Source organism: Zophobas morio, unplaced genomic scaffold (assembly GCF_036711695.1).
Source record: "Zophobas morio isolate AGI-343-1 ecotype UQ-CSIRO unplaced genomic scaffold, CSIRO_AGI_Zmor_V1 ptg000021l, whole genome shotgun sequence".
NCBI lineage: Eukaryota > Metazoa > Arthropoda > Insecta > Coleoptera > Tenebrionidae > Zophobas > Zophobas morio.
The window spans coordinates 6,916,850-6,935,101 of record NW_026972126.1 but is presented as its reverse complement, the minus strand read 5'-3'; the positions used below and the strand labels follow the sequence as shown (position 1 = coordinate 6,935,101).

Below are 18,252 nucleotides of genomic sequence, written 5' to 3'. Positions count from 1 at the left end.
TGTCTTCCCCTTTGTTCGAACTTTAAGTGTCTCAAAAAACAGTTTTTTTCAAAACTTCAATATTGTGGAATCAGGTAATGAACACTAGGAATAACTGTGCTCAGTGTTAGAAATAACTTTTTAGGTTAGGATGGGTTATACTTTGGAGCAAAACACGTTCATCATCATGTCCTATTACCGCAATGGTGTGTTAAATGAGGATGGCGACTGGGTGTACTCTGTGGATGCGTCTAAAGACGAGTATCTGATGAAATATCCTGTTGTCATCAAGGAAGAATTTTTGAAGACGCACATACGGCAATTGTGGCCAGATTTAACGACACCGGTAGCCTCTCTAAGGAAAAACCGACGGGGAGTTCCCAAGTTAGTGAAGACAAATGGAACAAAGTCCGAAAAAATCTTTGTCAAAACTCTCTTTACAGTCAGGAGTACCATACAGCACGTGCTAGAAAATCGTAAAAGAGAAATTACATACGCATCCATATAATATTTCCTTGGTTCAGCAGCTACAACCAGCAGATTTTCCTCGCCGCGTCGAGTATTGTTGTTGGTTTCAAGCTAGTGTGGACGATAACAGGATTCTCGATTTGTAGTTCTTTTCTGATGAAGCCTGGTTTCATCTGTCAGGTTATCTTAACTCATAGAACTTCAGAATTTGGAGTACAGAAAATCCTCACCCTTTTGAAGAAACACCATTACACGTAGTTAAGGTTGGTGTGTGGTTAGCTGTTTCCAGACGACGATTCATAGGTCCGATATTTCTTCAAGAGAAAATTAACGCGACGAGATACAGGGAGTAAATTTTGAATGTGTTTATGAATCAGTTATCCCGTGAAGAAGTAAAGTCCGCTTATTTTCAGCAAGATAGTGCTACAGCTCATACAACAAGAGAAAAAATGTAAGATATTTGGAAACATTTTATGGCGACTGCATAATAAGTTTAAGAACCAATCCAGAGAAGAGTGGTTTTGTGTTTGCGGGAAAATGGACAACAGTTTCAAATCTTTTATAAAATACATACACGTGTATTTCACATTTTATTGCATTTGTGCTAAGTAAATAAATGTGATCAATAAACCAATTGGATGTAAAAAGTGTATGTAGGTAATGCAATAAAATTTTTTATCTTCAGTAACTTTAATTTTTCTTTCTGTGGTAATTGCATTCTCTTAATTTAAAACGTACTTCAACTTACTGTTTAGTAATAATTGTAACTTGACTATTAGGAAGGTTAAAAATCTTTATTAAATATTCTGTTATTTCAAGAGGTCTCGTAATCATTTGCCGAACTCTTAACACTTTGCTCCTGAAATTTTATTGTTTTTTTTTTATTTTTATTTAAAAATTTTGAAAAATCTTAATGTTAAGATGGCCATGTGGTTGTGTTTTGAGTAGAAGTTCTTTGACATTCTTGTTACACAGATCTGGCATGTTTCAGATATCTAGAAACTGCAAAGATGAAGATAATACTTGGACATGGCAGTTTTCACCTATTGTAGAGACTGCGACGAAATTCCGGTGTGACAGACAGTGATGGTCCGGAATCTCGCCGATAACGTGTGGTGGCGGTGTAAACTAGGTGCCAAGCTTTGGGCTGGCTAGTGTCGCTGATTTAAACAAAACACGTCTGGCCGACATAAGCTTATGTGGCGACCTTCACACCGCCGGCGTTGGCGCCTTCGGTCAAAAGCGACGGTCGCTCGGGCTCCAGCTCCCTCTCCGGGGGAGGAAGCGCCGGGGTTGCTCTAAAGCCGGAGACACAGAATTCAGGTGGTGAGCGTTCGCGAAAACGAGATAATAAAATAAAACGGCAAAGAATATTTTAAATAATAACAAAGGTTTATTTCCTGCGACCAGCTACACGGCTAACATAATAAAACTTACGGCTAACCTTAATTATCTACAACAATAAAACAAGAAGTAAGAAAAATAACACCACCGGCGACTTCCTTCAGGACAGGCTCCTCCTGGACTTGGGGGCGGCGACCTTGAAGCTGGAAATCGCGCGGTGGCGATAGCGACGCCTGCACGACTGTTTCGACTTGTGACGGCGACGACAAAAAAAAACCGGTGACGGCAGTACGGTTTCTCGCTCGGGGACGGCGATTCGAAAACCGGTATTTAGACGGGCAGACGACCCAAAAAGGCACTTGCGGTGGTCGGAGGGTAAAACTGCACCTTCTCTACAATACTCAAAAACTTCTCAACACCACAACCACAACACTTCCTCCCTTGCGAAGACTTCAGGCAAGAATCCTCTTCTGCCGCGGCTGCGTGGCTATTGCGACATTACCCCCGGCTCTTCGCTTCGTTACAGGACCAAGATCAAGGCTTTCAGTTGTGTATTTTCAAGACAAAAGCACCGGTTACAAACCACGTCTCCACACTGTTTTGACGATTCCTTACAATTTACAAACTGAACTTTTGCAAAATTATTTACTGCAAAAACTACTCATTGTCATTTTAAAACAGTGGTACTATTGTTTAATTTGATAAGATTTGCTCTACCATTGTCCATTACGTGATTTTTAAAATAAATAATAATTTTTTAATTAATTACCGTGGTCATTGGTTTCGACAAGTTGAACCTCAATTTTTGGGTTTTATAATTTGAAAAATTATTGTTTCTTTGCGAAACAGACCAGATAATTTATTATGTTCAACTTTAATCGACCTTCCAAGGTGTAACTCATGACAAAGCCCTTAAACGTTTTTCTGATAATTTACAATTTCAAGGTCAAATGTTTTGCAGTAGCGTTCAAAGATGCTCGATAACACTGCAACCCCTAATGTTCTGGCGTATTTTTGTGTCTATTTAAAATAAGTTTAAACCTCAAACCTGGGATTTCAATTTTTGACACATTTGACAGATTTGTTTTGACGTTCGTGACATTTCAAAAGAGTTCGAACCATTTTGGTGATTAGCGGCACGAGAAAAATTACAGTTGGTTTTCATAGGTGAGTTGATTACAGTATTTTATGATGACCCTGTATAAGACGACTTAAAAAATTGATCAATGAGGCGACATGATTTATTTTATTGCCCATCCCACTTTCTCGAAAATTGTCTAGAATTTTGAGGACATATACCTACCTATATCATATCAATATGTACCCCTGATGAGAACTATTATAATAGTTTAACTCTTTCCTATATTACCCTGTTGGAACATTTCAACGTTGTGCATGGTGTCGTAGATTTTCTATTTATTTACAAATCAAAATGGTCAGTATACCACACATAAAATAAGAAAGAGAAAGTTATTAGTTATTATGAAAATAAAGTCGTTACTTGAAACTACCACGTCTAGAATTGTAAGTGCTTTCAGGATTCCCTGAAAAACCGTTTCGAACATGCAGTATGACACAAGATCAATTGGTCTCAAATTCATTGGCTCAAGAAAATCAAGACGTAACGTTGTTATTTAAGATCTGTTTGGACTGTATTTGTACAATGTTTGTCCACCACACGAAGACAGGATAACTCTCACATATTTTTTAATAAGTCCCACTAAAAAGGCCACTTAATATAACAAATTTAATTTGAGAAAATAGTTTTGGTTTACACCTACATTTTTTATTTTATTGTAGTAATTTTATTAATATTTCAGAGTTCCATCACCTGTTGATTCAAGTTGGAACGCAATAGATATCCCTGCTGTCTTGTTTAATTGTCATCAAGTGCCGCCAGCGCATCGGAAGCAAGACTAAATTTAATAAAACTCTGAAAAATTCAGTAAAGAGGTAAATTTTATGTATACCTCGATACCGGCGATTACATTTCTGCTCTTTAATTTGAGAAGTGCTCGACAGTTAAACTTAACGTAACTTCATTTTACAACGTTACCATGCAAGTTTACTTTATAGTACCCAAGGATATTGGCTAGATTTGTGAAGACGTCGGATGTTCAGTTAAAAAAGTCATCAATTTGGCATTGCTTTTTTGATAGAAGGAAAGGAAACAGAGAAAAACGCATGTGTTTTATTCATTTATACTGCTCTATATAATTGACATTTCCGTGTTGTCAGATATCATAGATTAAATTTGAGGTTAATCGTGAACATACTTCACAATGTTTATAAAAAATTGGTCTAAAGAGTTTAGACAGTACTTCCCTCGCTGTCGGAAACTTGACGACTGCATGCCTATTGTGTTTTTTTTTCTCATTACATTTTTGTAGTGGGAATTTAAAAAAAAATTGCGATGACGTCATCAACATTTTTGCTAGGACACGTATATCAGTTGGGATAGATGTAGTGTAATACTAAGAATAAAATTATTATATTCTCAAATTTTCGGGAAAATGAATTGGGTCGTTTTGAATATTGATTTGTAATAATCAATAAAATAACGAAACAATTTACTCACGTATACGTATCAGAGGCAACTGAAAATCGTGTATGTATAAACATTCTTAATTTAAGATGACAGGCGTAACAGCATACGTGAGAGTCAAACAGAGAAACTGTAAACAAAACGACCATCGGTTTTATTGCTTCGACTTCCGCTTATTATATAAAACATTGGGTTTTATTTTAATTCTTGACGGTGAAATTCACAATTGGTTGATTATAAACATGTCTATTTCACATTCGCGGAACCAAGTGAACGCATAAAACAAATGCAGGTCTGTAATGTTAAAGTCGATGTAAATAAGCGTGCTACCCTTATGTTTCAACCGAGTTTTTCCTTTAACAAATTTTGTGTCTACCAAATTGGGTTGGTTGGGGTGTAATACTAATAATAAGTGTTGCCTTTAATTTAATCAATAAAATAAATTGACTTCATTAATTTTTTTGAACCACCTTTTAAGAAAATCTAAAAAATATGAATGGAATGATAAATCACAAGTACAAACTCATCATATTTTTTGCATTTTAGATAGGATTTATTCAGCAAAATTTAAGGGTGACGTCATCAATTTTTTTAGGAGGGATGAACAAATACATTTTGAACAAAAGTTTACCATGCTTATAATAACTTTAAAATATTCCCAAGATTTCAAAGCATTCGGTTTTGTAATTCCTGATTAAATCGATAAAATAAATTCACGCCTTCATTAATTTTTTTGAGTCACCCTGCATATGCAAATCCAAAAATATGAATGGAATGATAAATCACAAGTACAGACTCATCATATTTTGTACATTTTAGATACGATTTATTCGGCAAACTTTTGAGCTGACGTCATCAGTTTTTTGTAGAAGATAACTAAATATATTTTGACTAAAAATTTATTATGCTCTTTATAACCTTAAAACATCTGCAAGATTTCAAAGCATTCGGTTTTGTAGTTCCTGATTAAATCAATAAAATAAATTTACGCATTCATTAATTTTTTTGAGTCACCCTGTATATGCAAATCCAAAAAATATGAATGGAGTGATAGATCACAAGTACAGACTGATCATATTTTGTACATTTTAGATATGATTTATTCGGCAAATTTTCGAGCTGACGTCATCAAGTTTTTGGAGGGGATAAGCAAATATATTTTGACTAAACATTTATTATGCTCTTTATAACCTTAAAACATGTGCAAGATGTCAGAGCATTCCGTTTTGTAGTTCCTGATTAAATCAATAAAATATATTTACGCATTCATTAATTTTTTTGAGTCACTCTGTATATGCAAATCCAAAAAATATGAATGGAGTGATAAATGACAAGTACAGGCTCATCATATTTTGTACATTTTAGATATGATTTATTCGGCAAACTTTCGAGCTGACGTCATCAAGTTTTTGGAGGGGATAAGCAAATATATTTTGACTAAACATTTATTATGCTCTTTATGACCTTAAAACATCTGCAAGATTTCAGAGCATTCGGTTTTGTAGTTCCTGATTATATCAATAAAATATATTTACGCATTCATTAATTTTTTTGAGTCACCCTGTATATGCAAATCCAAAAAATATGAATGGAGTGATAGATCACAAGTACAGACTCATCATATTTTGTACATTTTAGATATGATTTATTCCACAAACTTTTGAGCTGACGTCATCAAGTTTTTGGAGGGGATAAGTAAATATTTTTTGACTAAAGATTTATGATGCTCTTTGTAGCCTTAAAACATCTGCAACATTTCAAAGCATTCTGGTTAGCAGATTAAAAATTAAATTTCAAAATGTTGTTTTATAATTTTGATTTTTTTTCCAAAAATCTGGACGTTTCGGGTGAAAAGTCGATTCAGAGTTGTAAACTACATGTGTAGGACTATGTTATTTTATACAATTGAAAACCCATTTACTATGTACAATTTTGAAGTGACGTCATCGCATTAGTGGTGGGGATGATTAGACAAATTTTGGTTAGCGTTTTACCATCCACATGATATTCTTAATATAAGTACAAAATTTCACAACAATCGGTCGAGTACTTTCGGAGATTATCTGTCTAATAAAAATCCGGGACAACAGACGGACAGACGGACAGACGGACAGACGGACAGACGGACAGACGGACAGACGGACAGACGGACAGACGGACAGACAGACGGAAATGGGAGACCTATTTCTTCGTCTTCTAGGGGTCATGAAAGATCGAGAAAACGTAAAAGTAGAGATTCGGCCGACGGACTCGATTACAATACTTCCTTTGCTTACGCTCGGGAAGTAAAAATCGAAGCCGACTTGATGACTTTTCTAATTGAACACCCATTCATCAAATATGTAGACATTACAGGCACCAGCAGGGTCACCACTTAGTTGTGACCACGTTGTAACGTAGAAAGCACCCATGTATAATTTTTGGGATCATGTTGTGAACTATACTGACGGTGATTCCGTCTTATCGTTATCCTTCGTCCTCACGTGTTTCCGAAGATGGATTTTTATTATCTATTGTCACAGTGAACAATTTTATAAGTTAATAAATTATTCTAAATGAAGGGTTTTCGATATCTATTTTACTACTAATAGAAAAAATAACTACTTTCAAAACTACTATCAATTGTTAGCATTTGGCTTGTGTATTTTGAAGATGTAATACATACTTCTCTCAAATTACGGTTCACCTCAATTATAATACAGATTTAATGTCATAATCAGTAGAAATTTAATGAGGTTAATCCTATTACCACAAATACCATTGATGAAATAAAGATGTCACCCAATAGATTTTATCTATTTCGCCACACGTAGGGAACAGTTAGGGGCCGCAAAGACCGTGTTTGCTGCTCGAAGCGCTTCATCGGGTCAAAGCTAAAAGTGAAGGGCAAATCCTAAAACACTGTATTAATTTTAATGATAAAATAAGTATGCAACTGTTTACTACAATAAATGTTATACTTTATTTAGTTTACAACTTTTAGAAATGTTTTCTCTTTCAAACAACAACATAATAAAAAAATAATGACATAAATCGTGATTTGCTTGTAAATTGAGAGAACAATAATTTGAAATAGTACAACAACATTTTCTAACAAAATTTACACAACATTGTTCTATAAAAAACGATACGTTTATTAACCATAAACTTCGTTTCAAACAATACGAACGCGATTAGCATCGGTCTACATTTTCGTAAAACCTAAATTACAACAGTTATAAACATTTAATGGAATAATCTCTTACTACCCGGGTAAATTACAGCTAATCGGTTCGGTGGCAATTACAATAAACTTCCTAAGGCGACCGGCGTTAAATTCGGAAGAAATTAAAAGTGAGTCCGTAAAAGCCGGAATCACCGGAGCACTCCTCCGTGCAATTATCCTCGCAAGTCGAAGACAGTTCACGGTTTTCTTCAACTGAGGCGTCGGAGGCGTCGCGGCGGTCAGGGGCGGTAGGGTGGCACCAGCGCCCGATTCACGAAACCCAAAATTGTGTTCGCTTCTGAAAAACCTGTAAGTTACACATGTAATATATTTATCATTTTATTATGATTAATTTTTTATGTTATGGCCTGTATAAGTGGGCAACAAAATAACGCATCAAAATGTGCCTGTGCGGCAAGATCGACGCTTCATTTTCTATTAATTGTTTTGTTATATCTTTTCTTATAACGATGAACAGTTGTTAAAAATGAAATTCTATTGTTATTAAGTATATAAACTATATCAAGTGTTATATTACTTCAACAAAACATCGGGTACATGTGCGTGCAGTTATCTCGGAAATTCGGAGACAGTCTGCGGTCGCCTTCGACGGAGACACAGGAAGCGTCACAGCGGTCTGAGACGCGGGACCCCGGTTTGTAAAATGAATAGAATACATTGTCAATTTTCAAGGGTATTGTTGTAGAAAAACCTAACAGAATAGTCGTTTAGAGCACAAAGAAACAATATAACGCATCTCGACGAGTTGTATTTTTTGCGAATAAGAACAAAGTAGACATATATGTATATACAATCACCAAATATGTGTAAACAAGGCAAGAGCAGCAATAATATAAAAATAAAGAAAGTTATAGTGAACACGGATAGGAGGGTAGATTTTGAAAATGAAAATGTTAAGATAATTCAGAAGCTTAACTTCAGTTGTTTATGTTTATTCATCGAAGAATTCGACTGTTAAATATATATAAAGCTGGTTGGCCAGAATATGTGAAATTATTTCAATGATTTTGTCTCCTCTAAACAGGGGAGGCGACTAGAGTTATTAATTAAGCTAAAGTGGATCAAAACGTTCTGAATATTATTTTGAGTAACTAGTTGTTATTATGATGAATTTTATTTTATTGTTATTAAATACAGAATGATGCAACATTACTGTACTCTAAATTTCCAGAAAATGGAATCTTCGTTCTTAATTTGACCAATCAAAAAGATTGTGAGCCATGAGTTAATTAAGCCAGTGACCTTCGCTGTTATACTGGCATAAAATGTGGTGACGCAATTTGGATTTTTTATTCTGTTCCTAATATATGTATACAGTTTGACAACAATCGGTCCGGTAGTTTCGAGGATTAAAACTTCCTCATCTATCGCTCCAAAAGTCAAAATACTTCGATCACAAACATACGGAAAAAGCCACAGAAACAAAACAAATGTTTTATAATAAATTAGACGAGAAAATGAACGAACATCGCAGTACGACATTAACTTAGTGAATCGAGATATAAATGCTAAGAAGTACAAAGGTATCATATTTTTTTACACCCCCACAGTACAACCATTTATTGGGGTAAGATGAATGTATTAACTATTTAAAGGTGTTAAAACTAAATTAAATTTAAAGAAGCCTGTAAGAAGCATATTCAGGTTAGCCACAGGAAAACATAGTCAATTTGAAGACATCAATAAAACTGGGCAAATTCCGATAGATTTTGACAATAAAGAAATACATAAAGGCACGTGGAAAGCTCCGAATGGAACTTTATACGAACCAAGTCGATAATGTGGTAGTAAAAAGTTTATAACAAATGTCCAAATTATATAGAGGACTAGACGCAGAAGTCCCATTCAATACAAATAGAAGAAAGGTAAAGTAACCAACTGAAATTAAGCGAAGAAGAAGGTAGAAAGAGCTCCTGAAAGAAGATAAGTGAAAATTGCGAAACGTTGAAAACTGAGAGAGACAGAAAAGTCGTCTTGCATAGCTGTAACTTTGAAGAAGAAATAAGTAGGAAGAAAAACGAGTGGTTTGATAAGGAATACTTATGAAAAAGAATTAGAATATAGAAGAAACTTAAGACTGAAACTATTAAACCACGCATTCGAAGAAATGAGAAAGAATATGAACAACACAGACAAAAATGCAACATAATTATACGACTTGGAGAATGTAATAAAAGAAATTGAAGAAAACTACAACAATAAAGAAATGACAAACGCGTATCAGCAAAAGATCATAGTGATGACGAAGAACAGGCTTAGTAGAACATGTAAGAAATGGTAGAAGAAGGCTAGAACACTAACGGAAATTGAAGATATATTTAAGAAACAAAAAATAACGTAAGCCCTGGACAAGATATGGTAAAGGCAAATTACCTTATACACTGAAGTATGGAGGAGAACAGCTGATTAGACTTATAAAAGAGTTAATGGTTGAAATATGAATACAAGAACAGAACATACAGCGTTAACAAGTGGACAATTGTACAATTTTGATTTCGCAGAATGGTCAACGTGAGTGTAAATCTAATTAGTCATTGCTGCATGTGTTGTGATTTGGTCGCCGTCTTGAAAATAAGGCTGGAATTAGTTTTTAACATTTATCTCACTAACTGTAAGCCTGATAAAATTTTTGGCAGATAGTTTTGTATATATTAAAAAAATTGATCCAAGTATATTTTGATAGAACTTGCCTAACCTCTGAAGTACAATAAAGCATATCGAGTTTTTACGAAAAATTACAAAAGTGTATGTTGCAAATTTAATTTTTTTTGTGAGAACCCCCATTAAGTTAAAATGACGATATGTATGTAATGTTAATAAATAACATAAATATAAAGAAACGTGCTACGCGGATGTTTCATTTTCGGGAAAATGAAGTGAGCCGTTCCTAATTTAATCAATTGATTCATTCATCAATTTTTTGAGTCACCTTTCAGCAAGTCAAAAAAATATTAATGAGAAATAACAAATAGAGCCTCATCACATTTTGCATATTTCGTAAACTGATAAATTTTTATTGGCGATTTACTATGTTTCCAATTTCGAAGTAAAATTCTAAAGTATTGTTAAATAATTTTGAATTTTTACAAAAATCTGGATGCTCAGGGTAAAAACTCAACACAGATTCTTGATCCACAAGTGAAGGAGTTATTTATAAAATTTAAATAACATTTACTATTGTAATATTGTAACGCCATATCATCATTGGTGGGGATGACCAGATAAATGTTGGTTAGCGCTTTAGGGTCTATATGATATTCCTAATACACATACAAAATTTGACAAAATCAGTCCGGTAGATTAGAAAGAAGATGGTCTGTCTAATAATAAAAATCGACAGAAACGGACAGACGGCAGAAAGTGGACGGTAGACGGCACACAGATCTATATTTTCGTATTCTAGGGGTCATGAAACGTCGAAAAAACATAAAAGAAGCGAGTCGCCCGTAGCAGTAGTATAGCAATAATAATAAAAAGTTATGACCACAGAAATCAAAAACAACCGGATGATAGATTTTGAGGGTCTTAGATTTTTACTTTCCGAGCCAAGGAAGTATAATCGAGTTCATCGACCGACTCCCTACTTTTATGTTTTCTTGACCTTTGCTGACCCCTACAGTACGAAGAAATAGGACTTCCGTTCCCGTCTATCTATCTGTCTGTCCGTCTGCCGCCTGACCGGATTTTTTTTAGATAAATGATCTCCCAAACTAATGGACCGATTGTTGTCAAATTTTATGTGTGTATTATGAACATCATGTAGATGATAAAACGCTAACCAAACATTGTGTAGTCATCTCCACCTATAATGTGATGACATCATTTCAAAACTGTATAAAGTAAATGAGTAGTTTTAAATTGTATAAAATAACATAGTCCTAACCATGTAGTTTATGACTTCGTGTTGAGTTTTTACCCGAAACGTCCAGATTTTTGGAAAAAAAAATTAAAATGATGTTTTAAATTTATCATAAGCATGGTAATTTTTATATCACAATGTATTTGCTTATCCCTCCCAAAAAATTGATGACGTCACCTCAAAATTTTGCCGAATAGATCCTACATAAAATTTGCAAAATAGGATGAATATACTTGTAATTTATCAATGCATTCATATTTTTTAGATTTGCATTGACAAAAAAATTAATGAAGCAGTTAATTTATTTTATTGAATAAATCAAAACTGCAAAAATGAATACTTTGAAATCCTGCAGACGTTTTAAAGTTATTCTAAGCATGGTAAATTGTTAATCTAAACATATCCGTTTATTCCCCCACCCAATAAATTCATGACGTCATCTCAAAATTTTGCCGAATAAATGCTACCTAAAATGTGCAGAATATGATAAGTTTTTATTCTTGATTTATCATTGGTTTTTCTATAGCCCCTAGAAATACATAGTACCGTCATCCATTGTTGTGGGGGGGCTATTGGTTGCTTATAAAAGATTCTACAAAAAAAAGTTAAACTTAGCGCCACCCACCCACCCTCTCTTCATTCCAGTGATTATCCCTTAATATTGTTTTAGACTGATTTCGGTAAATGACTGAACAATATTAAAAGTAATCATTAGAATGAAGAGAGGGTGGGTGGGCGGTGCTATTGGTTGCTTATAAAAGATTCTCTGGGACAATGTTAAATTTAGCTCCGCCCACCCACCCTCTCTTCATTCCAGTGATTACTGTAAATATTGTTTTAGACTGATTTTCGCAAATGACTGAACAATATTAAGGATGATCACTGGAATGAAGAGGGGGTGGGTGGGCGGGGCTATTGCTTCTTTATAAAAGATTCTGTAGGAAAAAGTTAAATTTAGGCAAGCCCACCCACCCTCTCTTCATTCCAGTGATTACTCTTAATATTGTTTTAGACTGATTTCGGTAATTGGCTGAACAATATTAAAAGTAATCACTGGAATGAAGAGAGGATGGGTGGGCGGGGCTATTGGTTGCTTATAAGATTCTACAGAAAAAAAGTTAAATTTATCTTCTGCATTTGACACCTCAAAATTTTAGAGACTATGTAAAAGTCTAAAACATTTTAAAGTAAGCAACTTTGTTTTGTACACAGTAGGTTCACTTTCAAACCCTCAACCTCCAAATAAATTTTCAAAGTAAAGTTAACATTCACAATATAATAAATTTAAACTAATCACAATGAAAATGCCTCTAGCATTTCAAAACTTTCATTATAATCTTTTTCGTAAAATTTAAGATCTAGAAGTAGATGGAATTTTTTGAAATTAAGCTTATTAAATAAGTATACAAAATACCATTGAATAATCAAACAATCAGTAAAATTTGAATTCATTATAGGTTACGTAGAAATTAATTTTAAACATTTCATAAATTCCAAAATTAGATGTTAAGGGTGTTGGGTGTAGGGTTTCAGTTGCAAAGTTTAGAAAGATCCAAAAACACGTTCTGAAGTTGCAGATAAAATTTAAAACGCTTCCTTATTTTAAAACTGCTTACAATCTGACACCGGACAAACCCAAATAATTTTTTTCCACTGTATCTGCATGCACAGCATAGTGTTGTTTTTATAAATTTATACTGTTTTTTCGGAACAATTCTTTCGGAGAAAAAGAAAGAAAGATTTCTTATATCATGTTTTCTAAGTACCTATGTGATTTGCTCAGTCTTATTCGCCCATTAGCCCTCTTACTGCTTGTTCCATTTCCATTCCTCATAAATCTTCCGTTTGTGCCCTTGCGTAATTGAATTTTAATTAATTTATCGCTTTACTTTTCTCCTCACTATTATTCCACCTTTCTAAATCGGTATACAACGCAGTTATACGATCTAATAATAAATCGATTTTTTCATTTCTTTGCAAAATTTTCATCCCAGAGATTTTCTGTTTTTATATTCACAACATTCTTATGATTAATGTTACTCCGAAAAATTGGGAAAAGCTGTAGATATTGCCATCAATTGAAAAAAAAACATTAATTCAACTAATTGCTATAGTCTCACCATTACGGAAATAAAACCAAGAAAACTAATTTCAATATTGTGGTCAACTAATAACACCCCCAGTTATGTAAAATCTGCTTGACACTGGAGGTGTTGCTATTTGGCCACCATCTTGAAACTAATTTTTCAGAAGAATTTTCGTAGATTAGAGTATTATCTACAACTTTTAATAACTTTTCAGAATAGCGTTAATAATAAATTAGCAATGGTATATTGACAGTCAGAAGGTTTTGCCTTCTTATTTTCTTTGTTATTACTGTTGTTTTTGTTTGAAAATGGAAAGTGAAAATTCCAACGACATCGAAAATTGGACCCCGCTTGAACTTTTAGGCGCAGCTGCATTGCTGTATAGGCAACTGCTAATTTATTGTTGGCGAAATCATATACAATACGCGAGAACGTATAAACTTTTCATGAATTGGCGTTTATGTTCAAGTTATTTTTAGAAAACGTTTTGCTGGCCTATTTAAAAAAAAATATATATCTGACGAATGAAATCGACTTCTTTGTGGGCGAAATATTCATTGCTTAAGTATCCCCTTAATCTCAGAAACAACAACGACATCAAAAAATGCCACAAACTAGTTGAATTTGTCAAGCTGAAATCTGAAAATTTTTAATTTACGCTCGTAGAAAGAGTATAACATGTAAATTTTTCTAGATACTTGTTTTCTAAACATTCGCCCCGCTAGTGCCTAAATAGACTCGTGACTAAAGAGCGATTTATCAAACTTATGCAGTATACTATATATATATACTATAATGTTTTACCTTTTTTCTCAACTATAGTTTGACCTTCCCAAACCGGTGTACAACATAAACATGAAATTCAATAATAAATCCGTCTTTTTGGTTTCGAATTTTTAATTAATATAATAAATCTTTGTTATTGATCTTCAGTAAAATGTTGTTAAATAAAGTTATAGATAATTATAATTATGATTTACAAAAATCCTTAGAAAATTTTTGGTCCTAGCACAAAACTGGATATATTTAGCACAAGATATGAGACAATGTGGATTCGAACGGTCGGTTACTTGCTTTTCAAGCCGGCGAATTTAAGTACTGTCTTGCTTTACAAATGAGGAGATGAAAATACTTTCACATTTGGATTGAGGCAATTAAAGGGGTTGTAGAGTTACACAAGTCCCTCTCTCTCGAACAGATATATAAAATGATTCTAGTTCGTAACTAGTAGGTATTCTCAGGAGTATTCTAGAGGAGTATTCACTGAAGAAGCCATAGCAAAATACCGTCTGACGTAACAATAAAATTAATGGAGAATAAGAACGACACTTACGTGACAAGTAAATCAACACTAGTCTTCACGTCATTACATTTCGAGTAAAATAAAGCCAAATCTGCGGTTTAAGCTTTGTATAGTTTTTAAGTTTAATAGCATTTCATCAAATTAAAAGCGCGTCCGTAAAATGTGGAATCACCGGAGCACTCCCCCGTGCAATTATCCTGAAAACTCGAAGACAGTCCACGGCCGCCTTCGACGGAGGCGTCGGAGGCGTCGCGGCGGTCTGGGGCGGCGGGCGGCTCCGGGCCCCGGTCCGTAAACTGAATATAAATACACTCTCAATTTACAAGTGTATTATTGCCGAGAAACCTAGCGGGATAGCCGATCATCATCGCAAAGAGGCGACACGACGCATCTCGACGCGCAAAGAGCGAGAGACCGGAGTTCAGTATCGCCCGGAACCCGGACCCGACCGGACTCCAGACACCGACACTCCTCGTCCCATGGACACGCCCACCACATCGCTAACGCACACGCATCCCGCATAAAAATACACGTCGAAGCCGACAAAAACTTGCAAAGACCGGACGGCATTGTCGCCAGCACACCTCGTTTCCGGGTGTCGGCTGGATTTTTTCCGGTTTTGCGAAAAAAGTGGGAGTGCTGTGCTTTTGCATTAAATATGATCCGGTTCCCGGAGTTTGAAAAAGCGATCCGGCCAAGTTTTCCGAAGTAAAAGCGTGCTCTGTGTGGACGTACTCGGGATTTTTTCGTGAGTTTTTTAACAAGAGATTCAAGATGTTCGTTGTGGAAGGAAAGGGTAACTTCCGGACGCCCTTCTTTCTCACCGTTACGGCTCTGCATATATTAGGTAATATCTCGCTGGGGCGCTCCGGTTCGTAATGATATGCTGGTACAGGGCGGATGATTTTTATTTTTATATTTACTGTGTTCCCAAAAGGTAGACGTAAAACAAATTTAGTTTAAATCAAAGCAGAACTCATTAATAAATAAAAGAAAAAACACGGAAATGTTAATAAACGAAAAAATATATTTATTCGGATGAACATGGCAAAGAAATATTTATTATACAAAAGTAACCTTCGCTGCGTTCTATATTTAGAACAAAGACTAATTAAAGTCTCAGACAACCACACGAATTGGTAATATTATATATTTTCTTCATAATTGAGGTCACAATGTTGTAAAAATGCAGCTTCACTAATAATATAAATTAACTAGAAGGATTGTGCAGAAATTTTTGTACTGCTTAAAATTCTCGACAATTCGTTTTCAATTGTAAATTTTAACCTCAAAGATAAATTTACAAATTGTAAAGAGGTTTCATCGAGCAAATAAACTTCATTACTGAGAAATAAACTTCCTTGATAGAGAAAACTTTAATAACTGTCGATATTCAATATTCAATAAATTTTTGTCATTTTGACCTCCCATCAGGAAACTTGTTTTCTGTATTTTTTTCAACTAACCCTAATGCTCATGACCTGCACATTGTTTAGTCATTACGCACATTCATCAAAAGGGAATTGTTTCTAGTAACGTATGCAACAAAGTGTTTCCAAAAAAGTTAAAACCGTATTACGAAATCCATATTTCATATATACTAATACGTATTAGATACAAGAAAACGTCCGCGCACTTTCGGATGTAATTTTATTTTGACTCGCCTCAATATTTATTGGATGTCGAAACGAAATACTAAGCGAATTATCCCAGATCGAATTAAAATTGTATGTTTCATTTTCCATCTGAATTTAGATTTAGGAATATTCGGCGTTTCCTTTTGATCTTTCATCTTTACATTAGCAAAATTTTTTGTGCATTAGTTATAATTAGAAATCACTAGGTTGGGTGCGTTGGGAGTAAACTCCCTTTGATAAGCATCGCAGTGTTTTAGACGCTTTGCAATTTTTGCGACATTTAGGTTGATTTTAGGATTTTTGGAGATAACATCATATGAGAAGCTATAAAATATCGACTTAACCATTCTGCCTCTGACGTTCCGTTTTTATTTCTTGAGATTTCTTTTGTTGAAAATTTCCATCGTCCGTTCTCGGGGAGTTTTTTTAATAAATAGTCCGTAGGAAGTTTTTATTGTTCTTAAAAATAGTCGCTGTTTTATCGTTTGTAATTAACTGGCCGATCAATTTAAGGAGAGGTCGCTGGAACTTCGAGTTAGATGTCGCTATTTTTAATTAATTTTTAACATTAATTATTGAGTACGTTGGAAAATATAACGAAGTTTGCTTAGGTTGTGGAACTGAGCTGACACGAAATCTGTTAAACAGAATGATGGATATACAAGGTGTTCTATCACACCTGACTGATAAATTACTTTAAAACATTATATATTATTTTTTAGTGAATTTATCGTATTTCTTGCTATTGTTGTTTTTCGTGATTTTAGTGTCACGTACGTAAGTTTCTGTATCTCTGTACTTACAGAAACAAATATTTTGAAAATAATTTTCGCTTTCATGGAAATTTTGTTATGTAACCTGTTATACATTGTGTAAAATGGTAGGCTCTCTTGAAAAGTTTTCCATTGTTTGTTATATAACTTGAAGCTTACCTTAAACTTTAAGGGTCGATAATAGATTGTCTTGGTCTCTAATCGCCAAAATTGTTTCACAACTGCTGGCCATGTTCGCAATAAAAACCCTACAAAATAAAATATTTGAGAAAATATTGTAACTCAACAGCTTTCCATTTTTTTTATGTATAACTGATCGCGTCATTATTTTTTTATTGTCACATATTTCTTGATAAACATTTTGTAAATTAACATGACTTAATAACCTTCGAAAAAATTAATATGGAAGACAGTTTTATTTAAATACATGTTTTAATAATGTCTAACAAAGCTGTAGAGTTGGACACACATATACAAGAAATTTGTAAAATTGTTCAAATTTTATTATATCTAAACACCCTGTATTTTTCCCATAACTATTTGTATAGGTTATTTGTAAGATTATTACAGAATGCACGGTTAAAAGCAATTTTTGCATATCACATAACTCATTTTATAAGAGGTACGATGCAAACTCCATTGCAGTTTGCGAGATTAAGTGTTCAGCTGTATGTCACAAGCAAGCATTATTGTTTTATACTTACGAATAAATATCCATTTGGTTGTTATTTATTGTGTCGGGTAGAACGACTGCAACAGTTTTACCCATTTTTGTTTGGCTTTGACCAAATATGAAAAATTTAATGAGAATGTGGCACCTGTTTCCGTAGTCTTGTTCAAATAGATATAAATAAATTTTAGGGATTTATTAGTTGTTATCTGCTTTAATAAATACCTTGTGGTGTCAAATATTGCTGACTCAATATTTTATATTTGTTTGAAAAGTATTAACAGTATATTTATAAATTTTCAACCACGTCAATAAAATGACCTGTATATTACACAAATGCAATATTAGGAAAGCTTGCAGC

The 18,252-nt window shown here is 34.1% G+C and overlaps 1 protein-coding gene across 1 annotated transcript in view; it reads left to right on the top strand.

Moving 5' to 3' along the window:
- The first annotated feature begins 15,255 nt into the window (after window positions 1–15,255).
- The window catches only part of LOC135132935 (uncharacterized), a 199,460-nt gene continuing 196,463 nt past the window's right edge, over window positions 15,256–18,252 (top strand). The window contains exon 1 of the mRNA XM_064061155.1: window positions 15,256–15,658. Coding sequence (XP_063917225.1) covers window positions 15,586–15,658 — 73 coding nt within the window. The 5' untranslated portion in view covers window positions 15,256–15,585. The remainder of the gene's footprint in view (window positions 15,659–18,252) is intronic.